At 43.1% G+C, this 27,286-nt stretch overlaps 1 protein-coding gene across 4 annotated transcripts in view; it reads left to right on the plus strand.

Annotated features, from left to right (window-relative positions):
* Positions 1–27,286, plus strand: part of LOC127651343 (b(0,+)-type amino acid transporter 1-like) — a 56,508-nt gene that overhangs the window by 23,031 nt on the left and 6,191 nt on the right. For 3 of the 4 annotated variants that reach the window (XM_052137127.1, XM_052137122.1, XM_052137129.1), the window contains 11 exons: positions 3–150; positions 1,193–1,435; positions 1,625–1,750; positions 2,080–2,179; positions 2,641–2,685; positions 9,419–9,542; positions 9,642–9,745; positions 9,851–9,947; positions 10,241–10,390; positions 10,564–10,738; positions 11,071–11,885. In XM_052137127.1, coding sequence (XP_051993087.1) covers positions 3–150; positions 1,193–1,435; positions 1,625–1,750; positions 2,080–2,179; positions 2,641–2,685; positions 9,419–9,542; positions 9,642–9,745; positions 9,851–9,947; positions 10,241–10,390; positions 10,564–10,738; positions 11,071–11,132 — 1,374 coding nt within the window. In that variant the 3' untranslated portion in view covers positions 11,133–11,885. Of the gene's footprint in view, positions 1–2; positions 151–1,192; positions 1,436–1,624; positions 1,751–2,079; positions 2,180–2,640; positions 2,686–9,418; positions 9,543–9,641; positions 9,746–9,850; positions 9,948–10,240; positions 10,391–10,563; positions 10,739–11,070; positions 11,886–27,286 lie in introns of those variants that run through there. The other variant, XR_007971563.1, reaches the window with a different exon arrangement.

Genomic DNA, 27,286 nt, shown 5'->3' on the forward strand with positions numbered 1-27,286 from the left:
AGGTGGGTCTCATAAGCGGCATCAGTCTGATAGTGGGAACAATGATTGGCTCAGGGATCTTCATTTCTCCTAAATCGGTTCTGGAGGGAACTGGAGCAGTGGGTCCATGTTTGTGTGTGTGGGCTGCGTGTGGAGTATTGGCTACACTGGGTCAGTATCTAAAAACAGTGCCATTATCTATGGGTTGCACAAAAACCTAAATAAGCTTGATAAACCTTCATAATTTAAAGATAACTGGCCTGGGTAGCTCAGTGAGTATTGATGCTGACTACCACACCTGGAGTCACGAGTTTGAATCCAGGGTATGCTGAGTGATTCCAGTCAGGTCTCCTAAGCAACCAAATTGGCCCGGTTGCTAGGGTGTGTAGAGTCACGTTGGGTTAACCTCCTAGTGGTCACAATAATGTGGTTCTCTCTCATGGTGGGGCGTGCGGTGTGTTGTGCATGGATGGCGTAGAGAATAGTCTCCGCACATGCTATGTATCCGCGGCAATGCGCTCAACATGCCACATGATAAGATGCGTGGATTGACGGTCTCAGCGGCGGAAGCAACTGAGATTCGTCCTCCGCCACGCGGATTGAGGCGAGTCACTATGCCACCACAAGGATTTAGAGCACGTTGGGAATTGGGCATTCCAAATTGGGGAGAAAAATTTAAAAAAAGATAACTGGGCAAGTGTAAGCATCATCTTTTGTTTTGTTTTTACAATTATATAACCTTCCCATGATGTAGGTAATACGATAAAACTTATTTTAAACCTCATAAGGTTGCTTTTTTATTAACATCCACTATATATTCAATTGCTCCATCAGCTGCAGCAGTTGTTTTACTGCATCATGTGTTACGAATATCAAACTAAGTCCAATTTCTATCCAGCACTCACTGCTGAGATTATAGTTGGGCAGACTTGTGATGTCAAGGAGGTTAATCATGTTCACTCATTCAGAAACTCTCAATCAGTCACATTCTGCATGGGGAAATTCCCAAGACAGAGAAATCCTCTTTGGTTTAATTCTGACTCTGCCTGCAGAGGAACTTTCTGTAATGGACTCATTGACCTCATCATGAACACAGCGAAACAGAAGTTTGTTTGAACAGTATGTGTGTGTGTGTGTGTGTGTGTGTGTGTGTGTGTGTGTGTGTGTGTGTGTGTGTGTGTGTGTGTGTGTGTGTGTGTGTGTGTGTATGCAGGGGCCCTCTGCTATGCTGAACTAGGCACAATGATCACAAAGTCTGGTGGAGAGTATCCATACCTGATGGAGGGGTTTGGACCACTGCTTGCATACCTTTACTCCTGGACCACAATCATCGTGTTAAAGCCTTCGTCATTTTCCATTATTGCCTTGAGCTGTGCGGAGTACGCCTCCACACCATTTTACCCAGGATGCACCCCTCCTCAATTTATCACCAAATGCCTGGCTGCAGCTTGTATCTGTATGCACAAGTCTGTTTACATTGTAAATTGTACTGTATGTGTATATATATATATATATATATATATATATATATATATATATATATATAAATTAAAATTCATAATTTACTTACTCTCATATCATGCAAAACACTAAAGGAAAGATTTTCTTGAATGTCCTGGTCCCCTCTTTCTGTCCTCTTCATTAGTAATCATTACAAGTGTGAACTGTTTGAGTGTGAAGCTGGCCTCTAGAGTGCAGAACATCTTTACTGCAGCTAAACTCTTGATTATAATCGTCATAGTGGTTGCAGGCATTGTTATGCTGGCTCAAGGTAATATATCCACTCAACAAGAGAACAATCATATCTGAAATCTGATGTGATACTATTTTTATTGACTCTGAAATTACATGATATTATAAATGTCACCAGTATTTTATTGTTTAATATAAGGAACTGAGATATATATTATATCATAGATATCATATCATGATTTCATGCGGATTCTATTGAATTAAAGGAAAATAAATTAGGTTTGATTGTATAATGAGGACTTTAGTCATTGCATAGAGATTAGGTGTGTCTAGATAGCGTGAGCTCTGACAATGTTCAATGAAAGATCAATCAAATGTGCCATTTTATTATGTTATGGTTGTTTTCAGGGAATACACAGAACATTAGAGACCCATTTGCAGGTGGAACAACGTCATTTGGAGCAATTGGCCTTGCTTTTTACAACGGCCTTTGGGCTTATGATGGATGGTAAAGTACTGACAACTTGCATAATAATTGCTTAATATAGCAAATGGGCCTAATGTTAAACAGCAGTTTACATCTTTTGTAATACTTAATGCATGTAAAGAATGTAAATTTTTTGCCTTTGCTTTTAGCCTGTTTACCCTTGGCAGCCCTGAGAATCATTCACAGAATGTAATAATTTCTCTGTTGAAGCAGCATCCGATAAGCAGTAATTGTCAGTAGGCTACACGTTGGAGACAATCTGAAATGGAAAACATTGAGTTCTTGTCAAACCTTAAATGTAATAAGATTTTCTTTTAGCCCCCTGACAGTCGACATAATCATTTTCTAAATCCACAGCTTTATGTATGAGGCTAGCCTGTCATAGACTATAGAAGTATACCATTTAAAAGTTAGAATAACTGACATGACTGAAAGAAGCTTAAAGATCCTTTTTTCTTTTCTTACCACAACCCCCCTCAAAGGAATCAGCTGAACTTCATAACAGAAGAGCTGAAAAATCCCTACAGGTGAGACATCATAGTTTAACTCTTCCTGACTTCCTGTTCCTGTTGCTGACGACACGCTGCATGAATGTTTGTAGCCTGCTTAGCATTGCTTATTCTTATTCTCATATGTTCATAATTTTATCCTTTGCCATTTTACCACGTGTTTTGGGTTTTTCCCCTTTTCTACGGTTTCATCTGTGTGTATTTTACCTGTTGCTGTTGGCGCCTAGCTCAAGTCTGTGTTTGTAGCCTGCTAGCTTTTTTTTAGCATCGTTTATCAATCTGATTTCAGCTTTTAATCCTTAACATCTGGCATTTTTCAGTGTGCATCGAGTTTCCCCCTGCATTATTCTCTTATCGCGATTTAACTGCATGCATTTTCCGCATGCATCCGCTTTCTATTTTTATCGCGATTAAACTGCGTGCATTTTACAGCGCGCAATCATTTTTCTCCTCTGTGTTACACGGATTATTGGATTGATTTCAAAGCACCACTTATCAAGAACAACCATAACAACAAACAATTGCATGGGGGATTCACATCGATTGCAAACACTCACCACTCAGGAACATACAGCAACAACAACAAACAATTGAGGTAAGTCATGGCATATGCTCATGTTTTTTCTTCCTACATTGCATGTCACATGTTTACTATAGCGTCTTTCGTCAGCAGTGAGGGATTCACATGCGATATTTGTAAGGAATTAGTCAGGCTGACAGAGAAGGTTAATGAGTTAGAGATATGCATCCCAATGCTAGCGGAGGTCAGTGAGAAAGAGAAGCCGGTAGATACTGTTTCGGATGCAGGTATAATAGAGAGCAACACACACACTTTGGTTCCGACTCTAGATTCCCCGCAGCATGGCGTTTGGGTGACGTGTCGGCGGAATACTCGCTCAGCAAAGCAACACGACTCTACTGTTCCTATTAGGGTTTCCAATAGTTTCTCCCCACTCAGTGATGCACCCACTGAGAATAATTTTGAAAGAGCCCAAATAATTGGTGATTCTGTAAGGAACGTGGAAATAGAGACTCCCGCCACTATTGTTAAATGCATTTCCATGGCTCATTGCATCTGATATCAGATCAAATTTGCTGGAAAATGCTAAACGTAGATTTTCTAAAATTGTTATTCATGTCGGTATTAATAATGCTTTGGACCCCTCCCTGCTTGACGTGGTGATGAAGTTTATAGTAGATTAGTGTCCCTGAATGGCTGGATGTCTGAGTGGTGTCCGTAGAATAGCGTAGGATTTAGAGACAATTGGAAGAGTTTTTGGGGTAGACCTGACCTGCTAAAGAGAGATGGACTCCATCCCTCCAGGGAAGGTGCCACTCTCCTCTCTAGTAACCTGGGGCCCAGGTTAGGAAGCAGACAAACTAGTTAATCCGAACGTCTGCTAGCTGCTTTGAGATGTCACACAGGTCACATAAACTACAACACAAAGAGACTGTATCACCTAGATATTTCATAGAGACTGTGTCTGTTCCACAGTAGAATACAATAGAATTTCTTCTGCATAGTGATGACATCTCAGATCATTACCTAGTCTCTTGTATGCTGCGATCAGCTAATGTTAGTCAATCTACACCACGCTATCTATTCTTTCGTCCACTAAAGATATCTTTATTAATAATCATCCAGAATGATCTCATACACTCAATAAGCCCCAAAGTCTAGAAGAACTTGATGAAATAACAGAAAATATAAATACAGTCTTCTCTAGCACTCTTGATAATGCAGCCCACCTTCGATTAAAAGAAAATTAACCACGTTACAATGATCACACTCATGCTCTCAAGAGAGCAGCTCGGAAAATGGAGCGCAAGTGGAAGAATACAAAATTAGAGGTATTTCGTGGTGCATGGAAGGACAGTGTCTGCAGCTATAGACAGGAACTAAAAGCTGCCATGTCAGTACATTTTTGCAAACTCATAGAAAATAACTACAACAATCCTAGGTGTTTATTCAATACTGTGGCTAAATTGGTTAGGAATAAAGCATCAACAGAACCAAATATTCCGTCGCAGCACAAGAGTAATGACTTCATGAATTTCTTTATTGATAATATTGAAATAACCATGGAATTATGCAATCATCTGTCACAGTTCCTCAGAAAACAGTGTCTCATATTTTTCCTCACGTGCAACTTCAATCCTTCGCTGTCATAGGTCATGAAGAGCTAACAAAACTTATCGAAATATCAAAAGCCACTACATGTTTCTTAGATCCAATACCAACTAAGCTCTTAAAAGAGGTATTCCCTGTAATTTCAGAACCTTTTCTTAATATTATTAACTCCTCGCTATCCTTAGGACATGTCCCAAGAAACTTAAAAATGGCATCAAACCGCTTATTAACATGCCAACTTGATCCTGGAGAACTGGCTAATTATAGACCGATTTCAAATCTCCCGTTTATGTCAAAAATACTAGAAAAGGTAGTGTCCTTACAACTATATTCATTTCTACAGAGAAATAGTATATATGAACAATTTCATTCAGGATTTAGTGCCACAAGGATCAGATTTATGGCCTTTTTATATGATTTTGGGCCTTATATATGCTTCCTCTGGGAGATATTATCAGGAATCGTGGTTTTCACTGTTATGCCGACAATACCTAATTTATATATCTTCAAAACCTGACAAAATTTCACAATTTTCCAAATTAGCAGAAATCAAAGATTGGATGGCCAGAAGTTTCCGGGTCATGATTCTACACACCTTTTCCCTTATCAGGCTAATCAAGCCTCCGAGAGGGATAAAGGCCGACTGTGGAGGATTGTGAGGGAGAGAGAGATGGACATGTCCGTCATGTGTGTGTTTGTGTATTTTGTTTCAGTTTACAATTAAAATATCAATTATATTGTCAAGCCGGTTCTCGCCTTCTCCTTTCCAGTGAACACCATTACACAGAGGTACTATTTATTGTACAAAAACCTCTAAAAACCAGCCGCTAAAATATAATTTGACTGTTACATCGTCAAATTATATTTGACGATGTAACAGATATACTGGATGTACTGTTACATCGTCTTCAACAGCGAAGAACTCAGGTGTTATATTTGATCTGTGAATCTGTGAATCTGTCCTTTGAAAATGAAATTACCAATGCTTGTAGAACAGCATTCTTCCACCTAAAAATAATTGCTAAATTACGACACTGTCACATTTTGTCTCCACCGTGTTCAAGGAATCTTATTTTTAAGTTTTCCCCAGCACTACGTTTCCCAGCATCCACTGCCCTAATCACTCCATTATTATCCCCACCTGTGTGTCATTCCCTCATTAAGTTTCCTAGTGTATATATATACCCTCTAGTTTGTTCAGTTTTTGTCAGTCCTTGAATTGTGATGTTAATGTTTGAACGTTAATGTTTGAGTTGTCATGTTTGTTTCCACTCCAGCGTTTGTTCTACTCTAGTTATTGTAATTAAAATAATCAAAGATTCGACTCCTGTGTCTCCTCTCTTCCACTCATTGGGCACCAAAGGTTACAGAAGGACTGACCAAAACCACAAAGAATATGGATCCACTTATCCATACCCACTTGAGCATGGAGCCAACAGGTTTATTCCTGGAACTGTTCAGGCAGGATCTTCCCCTTTTTGAATATTCAACCAGGTTCCTTCGCCTCGCTGCTACAGACTTCAGGACCTCAAGCCCATTTATGGTATGGGGTTAAACTTTTACTTTACAACAGCACTTCCTGAGGTGGGGAATCTCTCCCTGGTGGAATATGTTGCCGCTATTCTGATCCTCCATCTACCCACATTACCCTCTTTCTCCAAAATAACTTCTCTCCCAGTTTTCTCTCCTCACCTTGAGGGTTATGGCGGTAACTCCAAGCCTTCCTCGGCCCCAGCTTCCTTGACTCCTTCCTCGCCCTCTGTCTCCTATGTAACTCCACTCCATGCAACTCCCCTAAATATTTTTTTTGGGGGGGCTCATCATATCCTGTTTCTGGTGGTTGATTCCCTGCCACAGCCAGCGGTAGCGACCACGGTCAAAGAGCCAGTGCCCACACCTGCCACGGTCAAAGAGCCAGTGCCCACACCTGCCACGGTCAAAGAGCCAGTGGCCACACCTGCCATGGTTAAAGAGCCTGCACCTGTTGCCTCGACCGTCCCCGTAACCATGCTCCCTTGGCCGAAGGAGAAAGAGAAGGAAGAGGGCACCTTCTCCCCAGTCTCTGCCAGTGCTCATGACCACAGAGGTCATCCCCCAGTCTCTGCCAGTGCTCACAACCACAGAGGTCATCCCCCAGTCTCTGCCAGTGCTCTCTTCCATGGCTCTCAGCCCCAAGCCTCTCACGGCTGCACCTTCCACGGCTCCGCCACCCCCCGGCTCCTCCCCCGGAGTCTTCCATGAATCTTCCACACGTGGCCCCCAGAATTTTCTACGGCTCCGCCTTCAGCTCCTCTTCTTAAGTCTCCCTTGGCTCCACCTCCCTTGGCTCCACCCCCGGAGTCTTCCACGGCTCCGCCTCCCTCAGCTCTGCCTTCAGTTCCTCTCCTTAAGTCTCCCTTGGCTCCTCCTACCTTGGCTCCACCCTTGGACTCTTCCATGGCTCTGCCTCCCTCGGCTCTGCCCCCAGATTCTTCCACGGCTCCACCTCCCTTGGCTCCGCCCCCAGAGTCTTCCACAGCTCAGCCTTCAGCTCCTCTCCTTAAGTCTCCCTTGGTTTCAACTCCCTAGGCTCCACCACCCTCAGCTCTGCCCTCAACGCCTTCCACGGCTCCTTCCCCAGACTCTTCTACGGCTCCGCCTTCCATGGCTTTGCCCCCGAGACTATTCCTCCTGCGGCTCCGCTCGGTCCCCCAGAGACTATTCCACCAGCGGCTCCGCCCGCTTCCCCAGAGACTCCTCCTTCTGCAGTTCCGCCTTACCCAGGCCTCCTGATCCAGTCCCTGCCCTGTGGCCACCTCCCAGGCCTCCGAATCCATTCCCAACCCTGAAACCACCGCCCCTTGGGATCCTTCTTCTGCGTTTCTCTACCGTCATCCATCTTGGGGCACCAGGAGTCGCCCACTCCTTGGGCACCAAACATTACAGACACATGCTCTCTATTGCTTCTGCTGAAAAATGTATTAATGCGTTCAAGACTAGATTATTGTAATACATTACTGGGAAGATGTCCAGCAAGATCAATAAATAAACTTCAATTGGTTTAAAATGCAGCAGCTAGAGTGCTGACTAGAACCAAGAAATGTGATCATAATAGCCCCATTTTATTGTTGTTACATTGGCTACATGTTATATTTAATATACATTTTCAAAATTCTGTTAACTGCGTACAAAGCTTTGAATGGTTTAGCTCCGCAATACTTAAGTGACCATCTACCACGTTATATTCTATCACGTTCATTACAATCGCAAAATTCTGGCCTGTTAATAGTTCCTAGAATATCAAAATCCACAAAAGGAGTTAGATCCTTTTCATGTTTGGTACCTAAACAATGGAATAGTCTCCCTAACAATGTTCGAGATGCAGACACTCTTACTCAGATTAGGTCTAGACTAAAGACTCATCTATTTAGCCAGGCATACACCTAATTTATCCTTCAACTCACAATTAGGCTGCTGTAATTAGGACTGCCGGAAACAGAAACCAGAAACACTGATTATGATATAACTCAGCAATAAATTGAATGGCATCTATGCTAATATTATTCTATTTGTTTCCCTGTCTCAACCTTGGGACTCCTATCCTGAGGTCACAGAACCTGCTGGATCCAGCTCCATTCCTGATTCGTGTTGGACTCCACTGCTACGTGTCTCTGAGTGATGATGACTAATAGCAGCTGGTGCCAGCCAAACATCACTTCAGTCTATTACGATGGACTTCAGAGGATGAACTGATGCCAACTCCAACCATAAGACATGGGATACTTCATATGCCATTGCCCGAACCTTGAACTTAGGATAGACCTCGCCGAAATTACCAGCTGGTTGAACTGCGATGCACCTCACTGATCTCTGCCTGCATCACCTTTGTCTGTTGATGGACTACACTCTTATAATGGAATACAGACTATCAATTAATTGCTAACAAATCCCTTCATCAGCCTACTAACAAGGACAATTGCATCTATGTGAACTTCTGCAGTTAATGCAGGATGGACTTCAAAGACATTAGTCATTAATCTTACAGTTCAAACTAAATCTTTGTTTAAACACTGACCCTTAACACTTACTTAGTTTAATCATTTTAAACCATGACTTGCACTATACATAAGTAATATTGGCATTTTATTCTTGATGTTAGCCAGAGGGGAACAGTCTCCCACAATGAGTCTGGTTTCTCCCAAGGTTATTTTTCTCTATTAAACAACATCTTATGGAGTTTTGTGTTCCTTGCCACAGTTGCCTTTGGCTTGCTCACTGGGTTTCTAAATACAATTATTATTTAATTACTTATTTTGGAACACAATTCACAATCGTATTTTATCAAACTACACAAACTATGACTCTAAGACATTATAGATATTACAGTTTAATTTTTTGTTAATGCATGATTTTCTGTAAAGCAACTTTGAAACGATGTGTGTTGTGAAAGGTGCTATACAAATAAAAATGACTTGACTAGTGGGATACTTCATATCTGAAGTCTGATTTAAAAGGTCTGGTTGATTAATTATGTAACATCTGTACTATAACAAAATTTCATGTGCTGAACGTTTACTGGTTAGTCAAACATTGTGTCATCAGTGTCTTAATGTGTTATTGACTGTCTCTTTATTCAAACAGAAACCTTCCCTTGGCAATCATTATTGGGATTCCCCTGGTTACTGTGTGCTATATACTTGTCAACATAGCATATTTCAGTGTCATGACCCCTGTTGAACTTCTACAATCTTCTGCCGTTGCTGTGGTGAGTGTGTATTATCAGAAAAAGAAATACAGCTTTAGAGTTTTCAAATAAATTAATTTATCCTTGTTGATTGAAAACTAAATTATTGGGACTCTGCAGACTTTTGGTGACAGAGTGCTCTACCCATTTGCATGGGTTGTACCTTTATTTGTGGTCTTCTCCACTTTTGGTGCTGCCAATGGGAGCTGTTTCACCTCAGGCAGGTAAGGAACATTTGTATAGAAATCTGCACACTGGGTTCAGTGTATGCTGAAAAAAATTTCTGTGCCTAAATTTCATTGTCTGTCGTGTCTTTGTGCAATCATTAGATTGACATACGTGGCAGGACGGGAAGGTCACATGGTTAGGATCTTGTCGTACATCAGTGTGAAACGTTACACACCCGCACCAGCTCTTATATTTAACGTAGGTCTTGTGTCATTTTTGCATCCCCAAGACTTAAACTCTATTTCTTCCATCTCACATCAGATAAGACTACTGTTATAAGAACTGTATTCAAATATTTCTACTCTGGCTGAGAGGGGAATGAATATAAGGCCTTCATAATGTTGTTGGCTATAACAGAATTTCATGACACCTTTCGATAACAACACTTTGTTTTCTTCTTTTGATAAATAAACACTTTATTTTTGAACTACATAATTATAACAATACATTATTTTTGTGATGACATATTTGGTCTTGTATCTGACTTGCAGGGCATCCTGTCAATCTTCTACATCATTCCAGCAGACATAAACACTCTCATCAACTACTTCAGTTTTGCTCAGTGGGCTTTTTATGGGCTCACATGCCTCGCACTCATCGTTATGCGATTCACTAGAAAGGAGCTGCACAGACCTGTAAAGGTTAGAGCACATCAGTCATGATGTCACATCATTATGGAGATGAATTTAAAAAATGCCTTTGACAGTGTTGACTTTAATTTGCTGTTTTTATTTTCTGTATATGTATGTTTTATATTATAGCATATGATCTGAATGTACCACAAATCAATTTTTTTGCCTTTTGTTCCTTACAGGTTCCTATAATCATCCCTATTGTAGTGGTGATTGTGTCCTGTTACCTGGTACTTGCACCCATCATAGAAAAGCCTGAGTTGGAGTATTTGTATTGCACAGTGTTCATAGTGAGCGGTCTTCTCTTATATGTACCCTTCATTTATTTCAAATTCAACTGGATCGGCCGCATCATGAGTAAGTAGAGGGTGGACATATGCTAATAAGTGAAATATACTGTATGCAATTATATAAATTATATGCCATTGTTTTTATTGCATTGTTTTTACCCTTTTCTGAATATTTTTGGGGATTTTAAGGGAGAATAAAGATTTAACTCAATGATAGAGAACAGTGTGTTTTGGTGAATAATAACTACCATATTACCATAAACTTTTTGTCAAAATGTGGCTCAGTCACTCATCTGGAAATTGCTCTGTACTTAATTGGTAGGATTTTATTACCCTTAAATTGCTTCACTTTTCATATATAGTATGAAATTCCTAAACTTTAACCGGTTACTCTTACAGGGCCAATTACCATGCACCTTCAGCTGCTACTGGAAGTCGTCCCATCTGAGAAGATTGAGTGATAAATGTGATAACCAGAAATGGATAAATGACTGTTCCTTGAACATGTTGGTAAAGGGTCATTAAAGGGAACATTGCTAGTACATACAGACACACACATTGTCATGTGTGTAGAAATACTCACAGTATGTATATATACATATACCTATTTTTTTTTAAATATAATTCCTTTCTTTCTTTACTGGGTCACAGGGTCACTCTATAAAAACAACACAACCATTTAATAAATGTCCGTGTGTTACTGTGAGAAAATTTGTTGTACAGAATGGCAGTGATATTTTTTTTTCCAACTTTATTGGACTCAAATTTACAAAAAGAGAAAAGTGAATTAATTATCCAAAATAATACAATATTTTATCTGAATGCTTATTTCTAATTGAAAACTTCTGTCTTGTGCAAACTAATAGATAGTGACTGACTGATTACTGCAATTCATAGTTGATATTTTGGATCTTCAGAAGATAATCTGAGTGATTTATGAAGAGACAAATTACATTTTGTTAGCATTAGAACATGAAATTTAGAAATTTAGAAATTGCAAGTAAATAAAAAATATATTTGAGGTTATGAAGAATAATACTCAAGAATCCATGAGTAGATAGAAAGATACATTTCTCAAAGAGCAACACTATTCAGGCCAGGGTCAGAATTTTTCAGAAACTCCACTGTTAACATGGAGTCTGGTCACTGCTAGCAGTAAAAGCAGAAATGTATCATTCGGAAATGTAATTGATTAATTTCAAAATCCTATAAAGTTTTTCAATAGGCAAATTCATTTTTAATGACTTCTGTTGAAGCCGTCGGTCCACAATATTTAAATGTCATTTTTTTTTTATTATTGTGTTTAATTGCGGAATTCCGTCACTACACTCAAAGTGCTTTACATAGTGAACAGGGGACTCTCCTCAACCACCACCAGTGTGCAGCATCCACCTGGATGCTGTGACAGCAGCCAGCCATAGTGGCCAGTATGCTCAATACACACCAGCGAAATTTGGTGGAGAGGAGAGAGTAGAGTGATATAGCCAATGAGAGGCCATGATTGATCAAGGCAATGGGGGGAATTTGGCCATGACACCGGGGATACACCCCTACTCTTTTACGAGAAGTGCCCCTGGATTTTTAACGACCGAGTTTAATGTCCTCGGTTTAATGTCTCATCTGCAGGACAGTGCCTTTTTTACAATGCAGTGTCCCATCACTATACTGGAGTGCTAGGAACCCATACAGACCACAGGGTGAGCACCCACTGCTGGCCTAACTAACATCTCTACCAGCAGCAACCTTATGAATGGTCTCCCATCCAGGTACTGACCAGGCACCACACTACTGTGCTTCAGTGGGCAAACGTTCTAGAGCTAGAGGGTGATATGACTGCTTGCGATGATCACTATCAATGATCCTCAAAGAATCGCTCAACCTTTCAGAGATTTGCGGTAAACAAATTGGGCAAAACAAGCACTGCAGCATCCACTCGTATGAGATACTGTGAATGATGCAATTGAGTCGGACTTCCCACACACTCAAACTACTTATATTTTTGTAAATGTTGGAATACTTTGCAGTAAAATGTAAATATATTGTTTCTAGTCTTATCAACAACTTTATGTCAATAGTTATATATTTGTCCATAGTTTTTAATGTCATTATGTCATTGAAACATGTTTTCATACTGTGTTTCGTGCCCACATCCAGCATTCTTCTGGGACTTCCAATCAAGCAACTGAAATTGAGATAATATGATGACTTTTTAAGAGAAGTCACAGACAGGGACTTACAAATACTGCCTTCAAATGAAACCATCACAGAGTCGCACCACAGACCGCACTCAGAGTAGCTCTTGAAAAGCGTGAAGATTAAATGCTTTTGATGCACGGGTTACAGGCAGTTTGCTGTTGATGTGCTTTAACAGTGAGTAAAGTTAGCCAAGGGTGGAGGTTTTTGAGAAACAATGAGGAGCAGTTAGCAAAACAAATCCAAATATTCATATGATTTTGGGCAACTTCTTCAGATCTGGAGATAGATCTGTATGTCTTAAAAAGATTTCACTTGAGATGACGAGATATCGAGGGAATCGAACTGGGGCTGGATCAGAGACTAATAGAGGCATAGAAGACACAGGTGAAGCTGAGGATGAGATGGAGGTAGGATGGACAAAAGCAGAGCGAGGGAGAGAGAAGAAAGGTATAAAAAAAGAGGAAAAAGGAAAAACAGGATGGATTGAAATGTAGTACTGTAGATAGTGAGGGAGAGGGTGTTGAAGGGGGTAAGAGTGTGAATTAATATAGGATAATATTGACGTTTAGGAGAGGACTATTATGGGTAAATCTGATAGCTTTGACTAATGAATTGAGGAAACTAGTAGGTGAGATTAAATTTGCTAAAGTACTTCAAGATGGTGCATTGGTGGTGTCATGTAGTAACGATGAACAGAAAAACAAAGTAATGAAATTAAAGATGGTGTGTAAACAAATGGTAGTGAACTGCAGGACAGTAGGTCAGAGGTCGTGAATGGAGTGATTACTGGAGTCCATTAGGTGTAACAGTGGAAGAGTTCAAAAGGAATTTAGAGTGAGGAAAAGTTGTGGAAGCTAGTCATTTGCAAATGAACAGAGAAGGGAGCAGAGTTGACTGCCTATCGGTACATTTAAGGTTAGAAGGGGGAAATCTGCCATATTGGGCTAAGTTAGGTTTCATCAGCTGCTCGGTAGAGCATTTGTAGCACCCCTCTGATATGTTACAATTGTCAGTGGTACGGGCATATTGCAACGGTATGCAAATCTAAGAAGAGATGTGAACTTTGCAGAAGGGAACAGGATCATGGGAAGTGTGGAGAGGGAGTGGGAGTGAAATTCTGTAATTGTGGGGGAGATCATAATGTGGCATATGGAGGCTTTTTTAGACAGAGAGCAGTGGAGGTACAGCAGAAAATAGCTAAGTATAACTTAACGTATCCATAAGCAGTGAAAGCGGTTGATGTAAGGATTAAGCAAGGAGTAAAGGAGAGAGTGGTGTTTTCTAATGGGAGTGATGAGTCAAGGAGAATAGCTTTCAGTGGAAGAATAACATGATACATTGATTGTGAGTAAGAAAAACTTCTTGCTCTTTATAGCAGAAGTAATTAATTGCACAGCTCAGACAGAAAGGAGGACGGAGAAGATTCAGATTATAGTTAAAGCAGCAGAGAGATTTTTGGATATGAGAGGGCTGAAATGGGAAGAAGTTAGAGAAGGATTAACAGCGGATACTCAGCCTAGCCAGGAGTTATGGTTTGGTTAATATTGGTTATGATTCTAATCCTACAATGGAATGCTATGTGTCTTTTTGCCAATGGTCAAGAGTTCAAAGGATATCTAAATCACATGGAAGTAAAACCAATGTGATATGTATCCAAGAAACATGGCTTAATCCCAGAGTAGATTTTGTAGAGGAAGTAATATAGAAATGATAAACATAGGAATACTTTATGTCATACAGAATACAGCAATACATTGCATTCCAAGGAGCAAAGGAATGAGGCAGGAGAGGAAAGTACACTGGTGGAGTGAAGAGTGTGCAATAGCTGTCAAAAAGAAAAGGAACGCTTTTTAAATAGTGAAGAAAACTCATAATTGGCAACATCTGATAATATATAAGAAAGCTCAAGCAGAAACAAGGAGAACAATAAGGGAGGCAAAGAAAGAATATTGGAGAACCTTTTGTAATTAAATAGGTAAGAGTACTGTGAGTGGTGGTGGCGTAGTGGCCTAAAGCACATAACTGTTAATCAGAAGGTCGCTGGTTCGATCACCACAGCCACCACCATTGTGCCCTTGAGCAAGGCACTTAACTCCAGGTTGCTCCGGGGGATTGTCCCTGTAATAAGTGCAATGTAAGTCGCTTTGGATAAAAGTGTATGCCAAATGCATTCATGTAAATGTAAATGTACTCCAGTACTGGAGGTTTGGAGTATGATCACAAAGACGAGTGGAATTCTTAGAGAATATGTATATCCGGTGTTAAGTATGGGAGAGAAAATTGCAGTGAGTGATATAGAGAAAGCTCAAATGTTTCGAAGGGCTTTTACTAAAGTAAATAGTTCAGATAATTCGACAAATTAGAGATGTTAAAAAAAAACTCCAAAACTTAATGGGAAGAAGGGCATCAATGGATAATCTGCTGGATGTTCCTTTTCCCTTTCCTGAATTAAAGAGAGCATTAAAGAGAATGAAGGCATCAGCTCCAGGGTATGATGGATTAACATAATTACAGTATGTTTAAACAATTAAGCGAGAACTCACTGGGTGTGAGTTTTACCGCAAAGTTGGAAAGAAGCATTAATACTTCCTATAAAGAAACCAGGGAAAGATTCAAGTATACCCTTAAACTACAGACCAATAGCTCTAACTGCTGACTTGTGTAAATTAATGGAAAGGATGATTACTGACTGAATGATGTATCATTTGGAGAAAGAAACATTTTTCGCTTTGTATCAGAGGGGGTTTAGGTGTGAGAGGGAAACAATGGATCCTATTATAAGTTTAGAAGCAGACAAAAGGAAAGCATTAGTAAGTAAAGAATTGGTGAAATCCTCCAGATTTTATAATGCAGCAGTCAAACTTAAATGTTACAGCTCATGTTGGCGTGGAAGGGAATGAGCAAACAGACAGTTTGACAAAATAAGCTATGTTGAAGCAGGTCATCAATATGCAAATAAAATATAAGTAAATCAGCACTCAAATCAATAGTTGAAAAGCACATATATGGCAAGCAATGTTGGGATAATGAGGAAAAGGGCAGACATTTATACTTAATACAACCACTGGTGGGAAGAGGAAGGAATTTGGGTAGGAATAGAAGAGAAGAATGTATAATTTAAAGACTCGGATTGGGTCACACAGGACTTAATATAACATTGCATTTAATAGCAAAACATCCAACAGGATTATGTGATTGGTGTGGGGTAAGTGAATCTGTAGAACATGTACTAATGAAATGCAGGAGGTATATAGAGGAAAGACATAAACTATCAGAAGAATTAAGGAAGAAAGGAGAATGTCTAGGTTACGTATGTAACCTCCGTTCCCCGATGGAGGGAACGAGACGTTGTGTCAGAGAAGCGACACTAGGGGTCTCTCTTGAGCGCCGATATTCACCTCTGGACTATGAAATAAGGCCAATGAGAGTTGACAACCAGTATTTGCATGTCCCGCCCCCAGACATACGGGTATTTAAGCGGCGCAAATACGGGAGTTCATTCAGGATTTTTCTGAGGAGCCGGAAATGGTCCGGCCACAACAGTGGCTCGGCTCAGCGACGTGGCAGGGGAGACACAACGTCTCGTTCCCTCCATCAGGGAACGGAGGTTACATACGTAACCTAGACGTTCCCCTTCTGTCGCTCTCTCCACGTTGTGTCAGAGAAGCGACACTAGGGGTCCACTTATAAAAGCGCCACGCGCTGAGCCGTGTACGTGAACTGCTGATACAGGAGCGAGCAGGTATTCTTACGTGCAGGACGACCAACTGTATCAGGCTGCACGTACCCTTCCCCAATGCCCCATTTAAGCCATCAGGATTCCTTATCGTTACCCTGGGGGGGAACAAGGTGCTGGCCGCCAACCTGGGAACGGGCCAAGCCTGGCCGGGCCTCTTTTCTCTCTATGTTTCTCGCATAGAGCAACTTAGGCCGGGGCCCTTACACGCATTGAGGGAAAGGGGTCTTAGCCCTTATTCAGGGCGGAGAAGACCCTGCGGAGGCCACGCCTACCCGAGAGGGGAGGCAAGTTTAAATGGCAAAACCATCAGAGGCCTGACTTAGGGCCTATGTGGAAAAGTCGGTGCGGTGGTGGATCCAGCCTATAGAGGGGGGAACATACAGCACGGCAACCGAGGCAGCCGTGACTGCCTAAGGGAAGCACGGGAGTCCGCTCGCCAGAGGGGACAGAACCGTGGTGTTACACACAGGGGGAGTCCGAAGGAGGCCTTACCTGTGGAGCACCTATACCAGTACAGGGTAGCTTGTGGTACCCGTAGTGGCTTGGGTACCCGTAGTGGCTTGGGCTTGCCCAGCCCGCTGCTCTACAAATGTTTGCTAGGGCAGTGCCCCTAGCCAGTGCCCATGAGGACGCAACACTCCTGGTGGAGTGGGCTCGGACCTGCAAAGGGGGGCACGGCCTGGGTGTGATAAGGCAGGGAAATGGCGTCGACAACCCAGTGGGCGAGTCTCTGCTTGGAGACAGCATTCCCTTTCTGCTGTCCCCAAAGCAGACGAAGAGCTGCTCAGACCGTCTAGTGCTCTGTGTGCGGTCCAGGTAGATACGTAAGGCATGTACTGGACACAGCAGTGAAAGCTGGATCTGCCTCCTCCCGGGGCAGTGCTTGCAGGTTCACTACCTGATCCCTGAAGGGTGTGGTAGGAACCTTGGGCACATAGCCCGGTCGCGGTCTTAGGATCACGAAAGTGTCTGCCGGACCGAACTCCAGGCAAGCGTCGCTAACAGAGAACGCATGCAGGTCCCCGACCCTCTTGATGGAAGCGAGCGCGATCAGCAGGACGGTCTTGAGAGAGAGGGCCCTGAGTCCAACTGAGTCAAGTGGCTCGAAGGGGGGTCTCTGGAGTCCCGTAGGGACGACCGAGAGATCCCAGGAGGGGAACAGGTTAGGCCGGGAGGGAGTTATCCTCCGGGCACCTTTTAGGATCCTGACGATTAAGTCGTGCTTACCAAGAGACTTGCCGTCTACCGTGTTGTGGTGGGCTGCTATAGCGGCAACATACACCTTGAGGGTGGAGGGGGACAGCCTCCTCTCCAGCCTCTCCTGAAGAAACACGAGCACTGACCTAACTGCGCACTTCTCCTGGTCTTCGGCTCGGGAAGAACACCAGTCCGTGAACAGATGCCACTTTAGAGCGTAAAGATACCTGGTAGAGGGGGCTCTGGCTTGATTGATTGTATCTATGACGGTCGATGGTAGGCCGGCTAGATCTTCCGCATCCCGTCCAAGGGCCAGACGTGGAGGTTCCAGAGGTCTGGGTGCGGGTGCCAGAGCGTGCCCCGTCCCTGAGAAAGAAGGTCCTTCCTCAGGGGAATTCGCCAGGGAGGGGCTGTCGTGAGGAGCGTGAGGTCCGAAAGCCAAGTCCGGGTAGGTCAGTAGGGGGCTACCAGAATGACTTGCTCCTCGTCCTCCCTGACCTTGCATAGCACCTGTGCAAGAAGGCTCACTGGGGGAAATGCGTACTTGCGCATATCCGCGGGCCAGCTGTGTGCCAGCGCATCTGCCCCGAGGGGAGCCTCTGTCCAGGCATACCAGAGCGGGCAGTGGGAGGTTTCTTGGGAGGCAAACAGGTCTACCTGAGCCTTGCCGAACCAGTCCCAAATCAGCTGGACCGACTGGGGGTGGAGTCTCCACTCTCCGCCGGGCAAGCTTTGTCTTGACAGCGCGTCTGCTATCACATTGAGGTTGCCGGGGATGTGAGTGGCGCGCAGTGACTCTAGTCGCTGCTGACTCCAAAAGGAGGAGACGACGGGCGAGCTGTGACATGTGGAGGGAGCGTAATCTGCCTTGGCGGTTTATGTAGGCTACGACCGTGGTCTGTCCTGACTAGGACGTGTTTGTTCCGAATTAACGGGAAAACTTCTGCAGGGCCAGAAAAACAGTCAGCAGCTCTAGGCAGTTGATGTGCCAGTGCAGCGGGCCTCGGTTCCACCGGCCTGCGGCTGCGCGCCCGTTGCACACGGCGCCCCAACCCAATTTGGAGGCGTCGGTTGTGACCAGAACGCGTCGGGACACCTGCTGCAAGGGTACACCTGCCCTTAGAAAGCAGAGGTCTGTCCAGGGTTTGAAGGTTTAGCGGCAGGCAGAAGTAACTTTTACGTTTTGCGTACCGCGGCACCATGCTCGTCTCGGGACTCGAGTCCGGGAGCCAGTGCTGAAGTGGTCTCATATGCATCAACCCCAGCGGCGCGGCCGCCGCGGAGGATGCCATATGCCCCAGGAGCTGTTGGAAACGTTTTAGCGGGACCACGGCGCCTGGCTTGAAGGAAGCGAGGCATTTCAGCACTGACTGAGCACGCTCGTTTGAGAGACGTGCTGTCATTGAGACTGAGTCTAACTCCAGACCGAGAAAAGAGATGCTCTGGACCAGGGAGAGCTTGCTCTTTTCCCGGTTGACCTGAAGCCCCAAACGGCTGAGGTGCCTGAGCACCTGGTCTCTGTGTGCGCATAGTAACTCTCGGGAGTGGGCCAGTATGAGCCAGTCGTCAAGGTAATTGAGTATGCGTATGCCGGCTACTTGGAGCGGGGCAAGAGCTGCCTCTGCGACTTTCGTGAAGACGCGAGGGGACAGAGACAGGCCGAAGGGGAGGACTTTGTACTGATACGCCTGGCTGTCGAACGCGAACCGTAGGAAGGGTCGATGTCGAGGGCAAATTGAGACGTGGAAGTACGCGTCCTTCAGGTCTACCGCTGCGAACCAATCTAGATGCCGGATGCCAGATAGAATTTGTTTCTGGGTGAGCATTTTGGACGGGAGTTTGGACAAGGTCTGATTGAAAACTCGCAGGTCCAAGATCGGTCGTAAGCCGCCACCTTTCTTGGGTACAACAAAGTAAGGGCTGTAGACACCCTTCTTCGTTTCGGTTGGAGGGACAGGCTCTATCGCGTCCTTTAATAGAAGGGAGGCGATTTCTTCACGCAGGGAATGGGCATGTTGGCCGTGTACTGCGGAAAAATGTACGTGGGCGGAGACCTGGCAAACGGAATTGCGTAACCGAGTCGAATGGTCCGGTGCAGCCAGCGTGACGGGTTGGGCAGTGAAAGCCACGCCTCTAAGCTCCGTGCTAGGGGCACCAAGGGGACAAGTTTTTTGGACGTACCCGGCGGGGCTTCGCAGCGGTGCGGAACATGTAACGCGGCGTCGGGAGGCAACGTGGCGTCCCAAGGCTCCGGTGCTGAGAATAAACTCAAAGCACTTACCTTGCTCCGCGCACCCGGCAGGGGGCGGGTTCGTGACTGAGGAGAAGGTCTGATGCTGGCGTCCTCTGGACTCGTCTGAACCGGCCGGCCGGGGAACAGTCGTGAGGCTGAAGGCGGGGACACCGCGTCCATGGAGCCGGGACTGTTGAGGCCTGAAAGCAGAGTGCCGTGAGAACGGCATTTGCGGGCCAGGTGACCCCAGAGACAACAAGGAAATAGCTCTATAGAGTGTAACGAATTTAACAAAAAATTCTCCTCCCGGCCCTCCACCAGGGAACGGAGTGGTCTTACCAGCTCTGGAGCTAACGTCTCGGTCTCTGGGTCTGTCGTCTCAGGAGCGCCTGGGAGCCTTCTGGGTCCTCAAGGGGGTCCGTGAGACGATGGGTGTCCAACTTCTGCGGGGGGCTCAACGCTGGGGCTGAGAGCTGGGCCCACTCACTTGTTAGTTGAGGCGGAGCACCACTTTCTTTCTTTCTTGAAAGCCGCAGGAGGACGCCCTTGGCGAGCAGACAGGGCATGGCCCCTGGCGGCAGGTTTGCGGCAGGGCAGGATGCTTTTTTTTTTTTTTGCTTGAAAAATAGCCTTCGTCTGTTTCTTCACCACTGAGGACTGCTGGGCGAAGTCGTCAAGTGGTGTCACCGAATGGACGGAGCTGGGAGACGGGGGCATTTGAGAAAGCGTGGCCATCGCCTGTTTGAGTGCAGTTCCTGTAGCACGTCAAGAACAGGACTACCCAAGTGCACATTTTGAAGTGCCCTGGCCCGGTGGACTTGCAGGAGGGGGCCATGGCGTGCAGGGGGGGAGCGGTCTGGGACCGTTCTACCACCGAGGGTAGCGAGAGCGGAGGAGTGAGGAAGCTGGGCTTGCTCAGCTCGTCATGCACGTCCGGGAAGGAATTCGGGGCACGGCTGTGAGCGGCGCACATGCCCGCGGAACCAATTAAGCCCGGGGAAGCATAGCGGACCTTCTTGCGTCAGGCTCAGACTGGGCGGAGACCCGGAGGTGGCGGCCCAGGCGAGTTATCCGCATCCGACGCCGCTGTTACGCTCTCCGATGCAGCGGTGATGTCATCATCCAATGCCAGGGAGCTCGAGGGACCGGACGGTAGGCCGTTAAGCGGACCGCACTAATCCCGAGCTCGAGGGAAGCAGGCAAGCGTGCCGGGGAGGCGGGAGGTTTTCGGGGATTTACCCGCTAAAGCGTCCCGTTATTCTCCCCAGATCGTTCTCCATCACCCGCGGCGCCTGCCTCAATCCCGTAGGAAGGAGGCGAGGCGCGGGGGGGGCGGCTGAGATGGCTCTCACTACAAGAGAAAGCAGAGATCACAACGCTGCCGCGGCTATGTTCTCACACTGAAAACATAACCCATTGGAGAGAATGCTCATCCCGAGCTCGGACGGAAACCAGCAAGCGTGCCGGGGAGGCGGGGGGTTTCGAGGGGGTTCACCCGGCGAAACGCAGCCCGTCATTGTCCCCAGATCGTTTTCATCACCCGCGGCGCCTGCCTCAATCCCGTGGGAAGGAGGCGAGGCGCGGGGGGCGGCTGAAGCGGCTTTTTCTCACTACAAGAGAAAGCCTACGACCGCAATGCTGTCATGGCTATGTTCTCGCACTGAAAACATAGACCATTCATAAAAGCGCTGCCTGCGTGTGATCGCAACCCAGGAATGCAAGGCAGTTTTTATGACCGTCAGAGGTGGGGAGACATCAACCACATCCAGAAACTACACAGGGGCGGAAATATCGTCTTTAAAAAGACGCGTCCTGAAAAGGACGCTCAACGCCGCTGTGTTTTTGCTCTTTAGAGAGAATTAACTCTTTTAGAATAACTCTTTCGAGTTGTCTGCGCTGTCGAAGCGCCCAGGGGCAAGAATGCACAGCCGTGCATGAAGGAGAAAGCCGCTGTTATGCGCCGTCAGATCCAACAGCATGCAGAGCATCAGAGGATTAAACAGGAACTGGGTGTGTAACTCGCAGCAGAGTTCATGCACGACCATCGGCTCCGAAGAAATTTTCTGAATGAACTCCTGTATTTGCGCTGCTTAAATACCCATATGTCCGGGGGCAGGACATGCAAATACTGGTTGCCAACTCTCATTGGCCTTTTTTCATTGTCCAGAGGTGAATATCGGCGCTCAAGAGAGACCCCTAGTGTCGCTTCTCTGACACAACGTGGAGAGAGCAACAGAAGGGGAACAACAAATAACACAAAAGAGTCTTTTTAATACAGCAATGGGAAGTAGTAGGTATTTCACCATTGATGCAGTTCCTGAAAAGCATACATTTAATTTAAAGAATAGATAGAAGTTGGATGATTAATTAATATAAAAAAGATTAGGTATAGATTATATATAGGGAGTAACAGAAAACATGTAATGGGAATACGTATTTAAAATACAAAATATAAGTAACTGTATTCCATTATAGTTACAATTTAAGTAATTAATAATTAGAATACAGTTACATTCAAAAAGTATTTTAATTACTGAAGAGATTACTTTGCATTTTATTGTCATTTGTTTAATTTAATATTTAGTCCTTTCAGATGGATAACATTTATACATATAAATGATGCAATCCAAAGTGTATTTGAACAACGGTGAAACACTTTCTTATGATGGGTTACATTCATACGAGCAGACAGAGAAGTTTGAATTAAGTTTGTTGGAGCAGAAGAAATAGAAATAAACCTTGTGTAATTTGTCAGCTTTACTTTAAGCTAAAATGCTATTTCTAGCCATTTTACATGCACATGTTACCAGACACGATCATATTTTTTTAACAAGAAAAGTCATGTTGGATCATAATTTCTTTTTTTTAGTAAAACCTTTGATATTAAGGCAAAAATCATATTCTTTAAAATAAATTTTGACATTTTCCTGTAAAAATATCTAAAAATCCTTAAAACAAGATCAATAGAAACAATACTGCATAAGATATTTAGGTTTTCAGAAAATTTATTTTTAATATGTGTATTTTGTCTTACTGTACTGGCAGAGTTTTTATTGTCAAAACAAGTGAACAAATCTACCAGTGCTGAAGAAGTAATCCAAAGTATTTAGAATACGTTACTGAATATGTTACCGAATAGGTTACTGACCATGAGTAATCTAACGAAATACGTTACAAATTACATTTTACAACATGTACTCTGTAATCTGTTGTGGAATACATTTCAAAAGTAACCCTCCCAACCCTGTATATTTACACTGGCGGTCAAAAGTTTGGAATAATGTTCAGATTTTTCTCTTATGGAAAGAAATTGGTACTTTTATTCACCAAAGTGTCATTCAACAGATCACAAAGGATAGTGAGGACATCCTAAATCTGTACAATACAGATTGTACACGCGCGGGCAGTGAGGGTTTCGGAGCATACACTGGAGGAGCTGAACACGCAGCGCCAGCGGAAGCTTGAGCCCTGATATTTCCATAAAGAGGTGGTTCAAAGGGAGGTCTCTGATCCCATGCTTACAGTAGATGGCTGTAACGCACTATATTAGCTTGCGAACCGCCATTAAAAAAGAAAGGAGAAGAAGCCTCTGAAGCGCTTTGATACATGCACAGGTGCACGCCAAACTCTCGCGAAAATATAAACAAGCTTTTTATAATGAACGCAAAGCGCTCCGGTTTCACTTTAAAATGTAACGTTCGTGTAATGACAAATGTTCTCTGTCAATATGGGTTCATACATGCAGTGTAAAATTTCGCAGTCCCAGAACAGATCCAGGGATGACTTTTCCGGGATTCATCCCAGTATCTCTGTGTGAAAGGGGCTTTAATGACACGAGTAAAGATCAGAATGAACATTTAAAGGGGTCATATAACGGTACATGCACTTTTTCAAGTTGATTGTACTGAAATGTGTGTTGGCTGTGCCTGTACACAACCATCCTATTATGATAAAAATCCATCCAGTGTTTTTGTTTTAATCTTATATATTTTCCCCTGCCTCAAATCGAGCCGTTCGACCATGTGACGTCACACGGTCGGACGCCCCTCCCAGGATTGTTGATTGACAGCAGTGTTTCAACACAGACCCGCCCTCGCTCGTGAGCGAGCTGTCAATCATAGTCCGTCATCATCATTGTTGATACACTGGAGCAGAATGGCGCCTAAGCGATTGTGGTTTTCTGTTCTTCGGTGTAATAAGAACACAGCAGTCATTTTGATTTTCCTAAATCTGAACCGCTGAAGACGCAGTGGCTGAGTTTTGTTTACGATGGGAATATTCCCCACGAGCAACGTCAATTCGTTCATGTTTGCGCGAATCATTTTTCACCAGACTGCTTTATAAACGAGGGTCAGTATAAAGCTGGTTTTGCTAAGAAGCTGCTGCTGAAAAAAGATTCGGTACCAACTATTTATATTCCCTCTGCACCTCCAGAAGAAGTAAGTGTAACGTTTTATTAACCTTTATATTAATCTTTGCAAATCGCTTGCACGCTTCACAATGAATGTGGCTAATGTTTACACTCAGGGTACATTACGGCATGTTTTCCATAACGTTACGACGTTCTCAATATAATTCATAATCCCACGTTTATAATGAACAACGCGTTATGGTTATTGTGTTATTAAAAACTGTGTACGCAGGTGTTACAGTTAACATGGTAACACTAAGTTACACCTGGTTTACTTGTATGTTACTGATTACGAAGTAATGTCAAAAAAACAGTTATACGGAGAATAACTCCAGAACGGAGGGGCGGGGTGACCAAAGCTCATTATCATTTAAAGTCACATGCTCTGAAACGGCGTGATGAAAACAGAGCTGTTTTTGAGCAGGTAAAATTAGTGTTTTCTTAAAATACTAATGAGAATTTTTAATAAAAGTATATTACAAAGTTTTCATTTAGACCCTAAAGATTCATATTAACTTGTACAAAAATGGCATTATATGACCCCTTTAACACAGTATCTCAATGGAGAAACGAGGGCTCGTGGGTTTAACCTTAAAATGACGATTGAAAATGAAGAATTTAGGACAGGAATATTTTACTATTGCATAATATCATATAATATAATATTAATGTTGGCTGGGGTCCAGAAACAATAGTGTAAATGTAAAGGTAACCAAGACTAAATTTGTACAAAATCAAAGACATATTTTAAGGATTATAATATTTCAAATATATTTATTTAAATTATGTATCTATAATTATACTTTATTATTTTTATGTCATTCTACCCCTGCAATATTTAAGTTTTTAAAGAAAAGGATAGCTCACAAAAAAATGAAAATTCTCAATTTACCCTCATGCCATCCCAGATGTGTAAGACTTTCTTTCTTTAGCAGAACACAAATAAAGATTCAAAACCTACTGGTTGGGGCTGGTCAAAGTTGTGTGTGTGTGTGTGTGTGTGTGTATATATATATATATATATATATATATATATATTTGAACTTTTCCTTTCAAGAAAATCATGTAAACCTATTTTATTACAATTAAAATTTAAATAGGAATAAATTACAATAAATACATATTAAATACACACACCTTAAGGATGACAATTCGACAATAGTAATCATAACTATGACAAGCCCAAATACAGACATTTAATTATTAATCACAATTAGCTAACTAACAAATTGTCCTTAAACTGTAGCAAATGGCCAGTAGGGCACATTTATTTAAAATAATACAAAATAAAAACACACACACACACACACACACACAAATCAGGATCATCATACATGACTAACCACACATGCACACATTCATTCATATTTGTTTGTCATATATGATTTTATTACAGCCCAAATAGCAGATGTAAATCTCTGAGATGTTTGTGTTAGATCTTTTAATCTGGAAAGCATGACAATCTAATTAAAATCTACTAAACATCTTAAAAATCATCTTAAGTAAAAAACATTCTAAATCTCAAAGACATCTGCTGGCATCCGAGAAATAACTATTGACTTATTGTTCAGATGTAGATGCACACATCAAAAAGTGTACCAATATTTTATGTTACACTCACAAGATTTCCCTAGCACGATGGTTACCTTCTAGATACACCCCTTTAATATGGTCGTTCCACACGTTGGTCAGGATGGAACAGTCCTGATTACTGGAATTCTTTTTAATAATATATTTTTATAAAAGGATCATTATTAGGTCTGTCAATCGATTAAAATTAATCAAATAAATTACACGGTGGCCTGATTCTTCTTCTTTCAGCTGCTCCCGTAAGGGGTCACCACAGCGGACCATCCATGATCCGCATATTTGACTTGGCACAGGTTTCATGCCGGATGCCCTTCCTGATGCAACCTCCAGTGGCTGGGGGAACAAGGTGACCCAAAAAATTAATCGAATTAATAGCAAACAGTGGATATAAAAAGTGTAAATACCCCTGTTAAAATGCCAGGTTCTTGTGATATAAAAGAATGAGACAAATATAAATCATGTCAGAACTTTTTCCACTTTTAATGTGACCTATAATGTGAACACTTCAATTGAAAAACAAACTGAAATCTTCGTGGGGGAAAAATGAAAATTAAAAACCTTACAATAACCTGGTTGCGTCTGCATTCAGAATTAACCAATCACATTCAAACTCATGTTAAATAGAAGTCATTACACACCTGCCATCATTTAAAGTGATCACAAATAAAGTTCAGCTGTTCTAGTAGGATTTTCCTGACATTTTCTTAGTTGCATCTCAGAGAAAAAGCCATGGTCCGCAGAGAGCTTCCAAAGCATCAGAGGGATCTCATTGTTGAAAGATATCAGTCAGGAGAAGGGTACAAAAGAATAACCAAAGCATTAGATATACCATGGAACACAGTGAAGACAGTCATCATCAATTGGAGCAAATATGGCACAACAGAGACATTACCAAGAACTGGATGTCCCTCCAAAATTGATGAAAAGACGAGAAGAAAACTGTCAGGGAGGCTTCCAAGAGGCCTACAGAAACATTAAAGGAATTGCAGGAATTTCTGGCAAGTACTGGCTGTGTGCAACATGTGACAACAATCTCCCGTATTCTTCATAGGAATGGGCTATGGGGTAGGGTGGCAAGACGGAAAGCATTTCTTACAAAGAAAAACATCCAAGCCCGGCTGAAGTTTGCAAAAACAAACATCAAGTCTCCCAAAAGCACGTGGGAAAATGTGTTATGGTCTGATGAAACCAAGGTTGAACCTTTTGGCCATAATTCCAAAAGGTATTTTTGGCGCAAAAACAACACCGC

This window comes from Xyrauchen texanus, chromosome 1, assembly GCF_025860055.1.
Source record: "Xyrauchen texanus isolate HMW12.3.18 chromosome 1, RBS_HiC_50CHRs, whole genome shotgun sequence".
NCBI classification, from domain to species: domain Eukaryota; kingdom Metazoa; phylum Chordata; class Actinopteri; order Cypriniformes; family Catostomidae; genus Xyrauchen; species Xyrauchen texanus.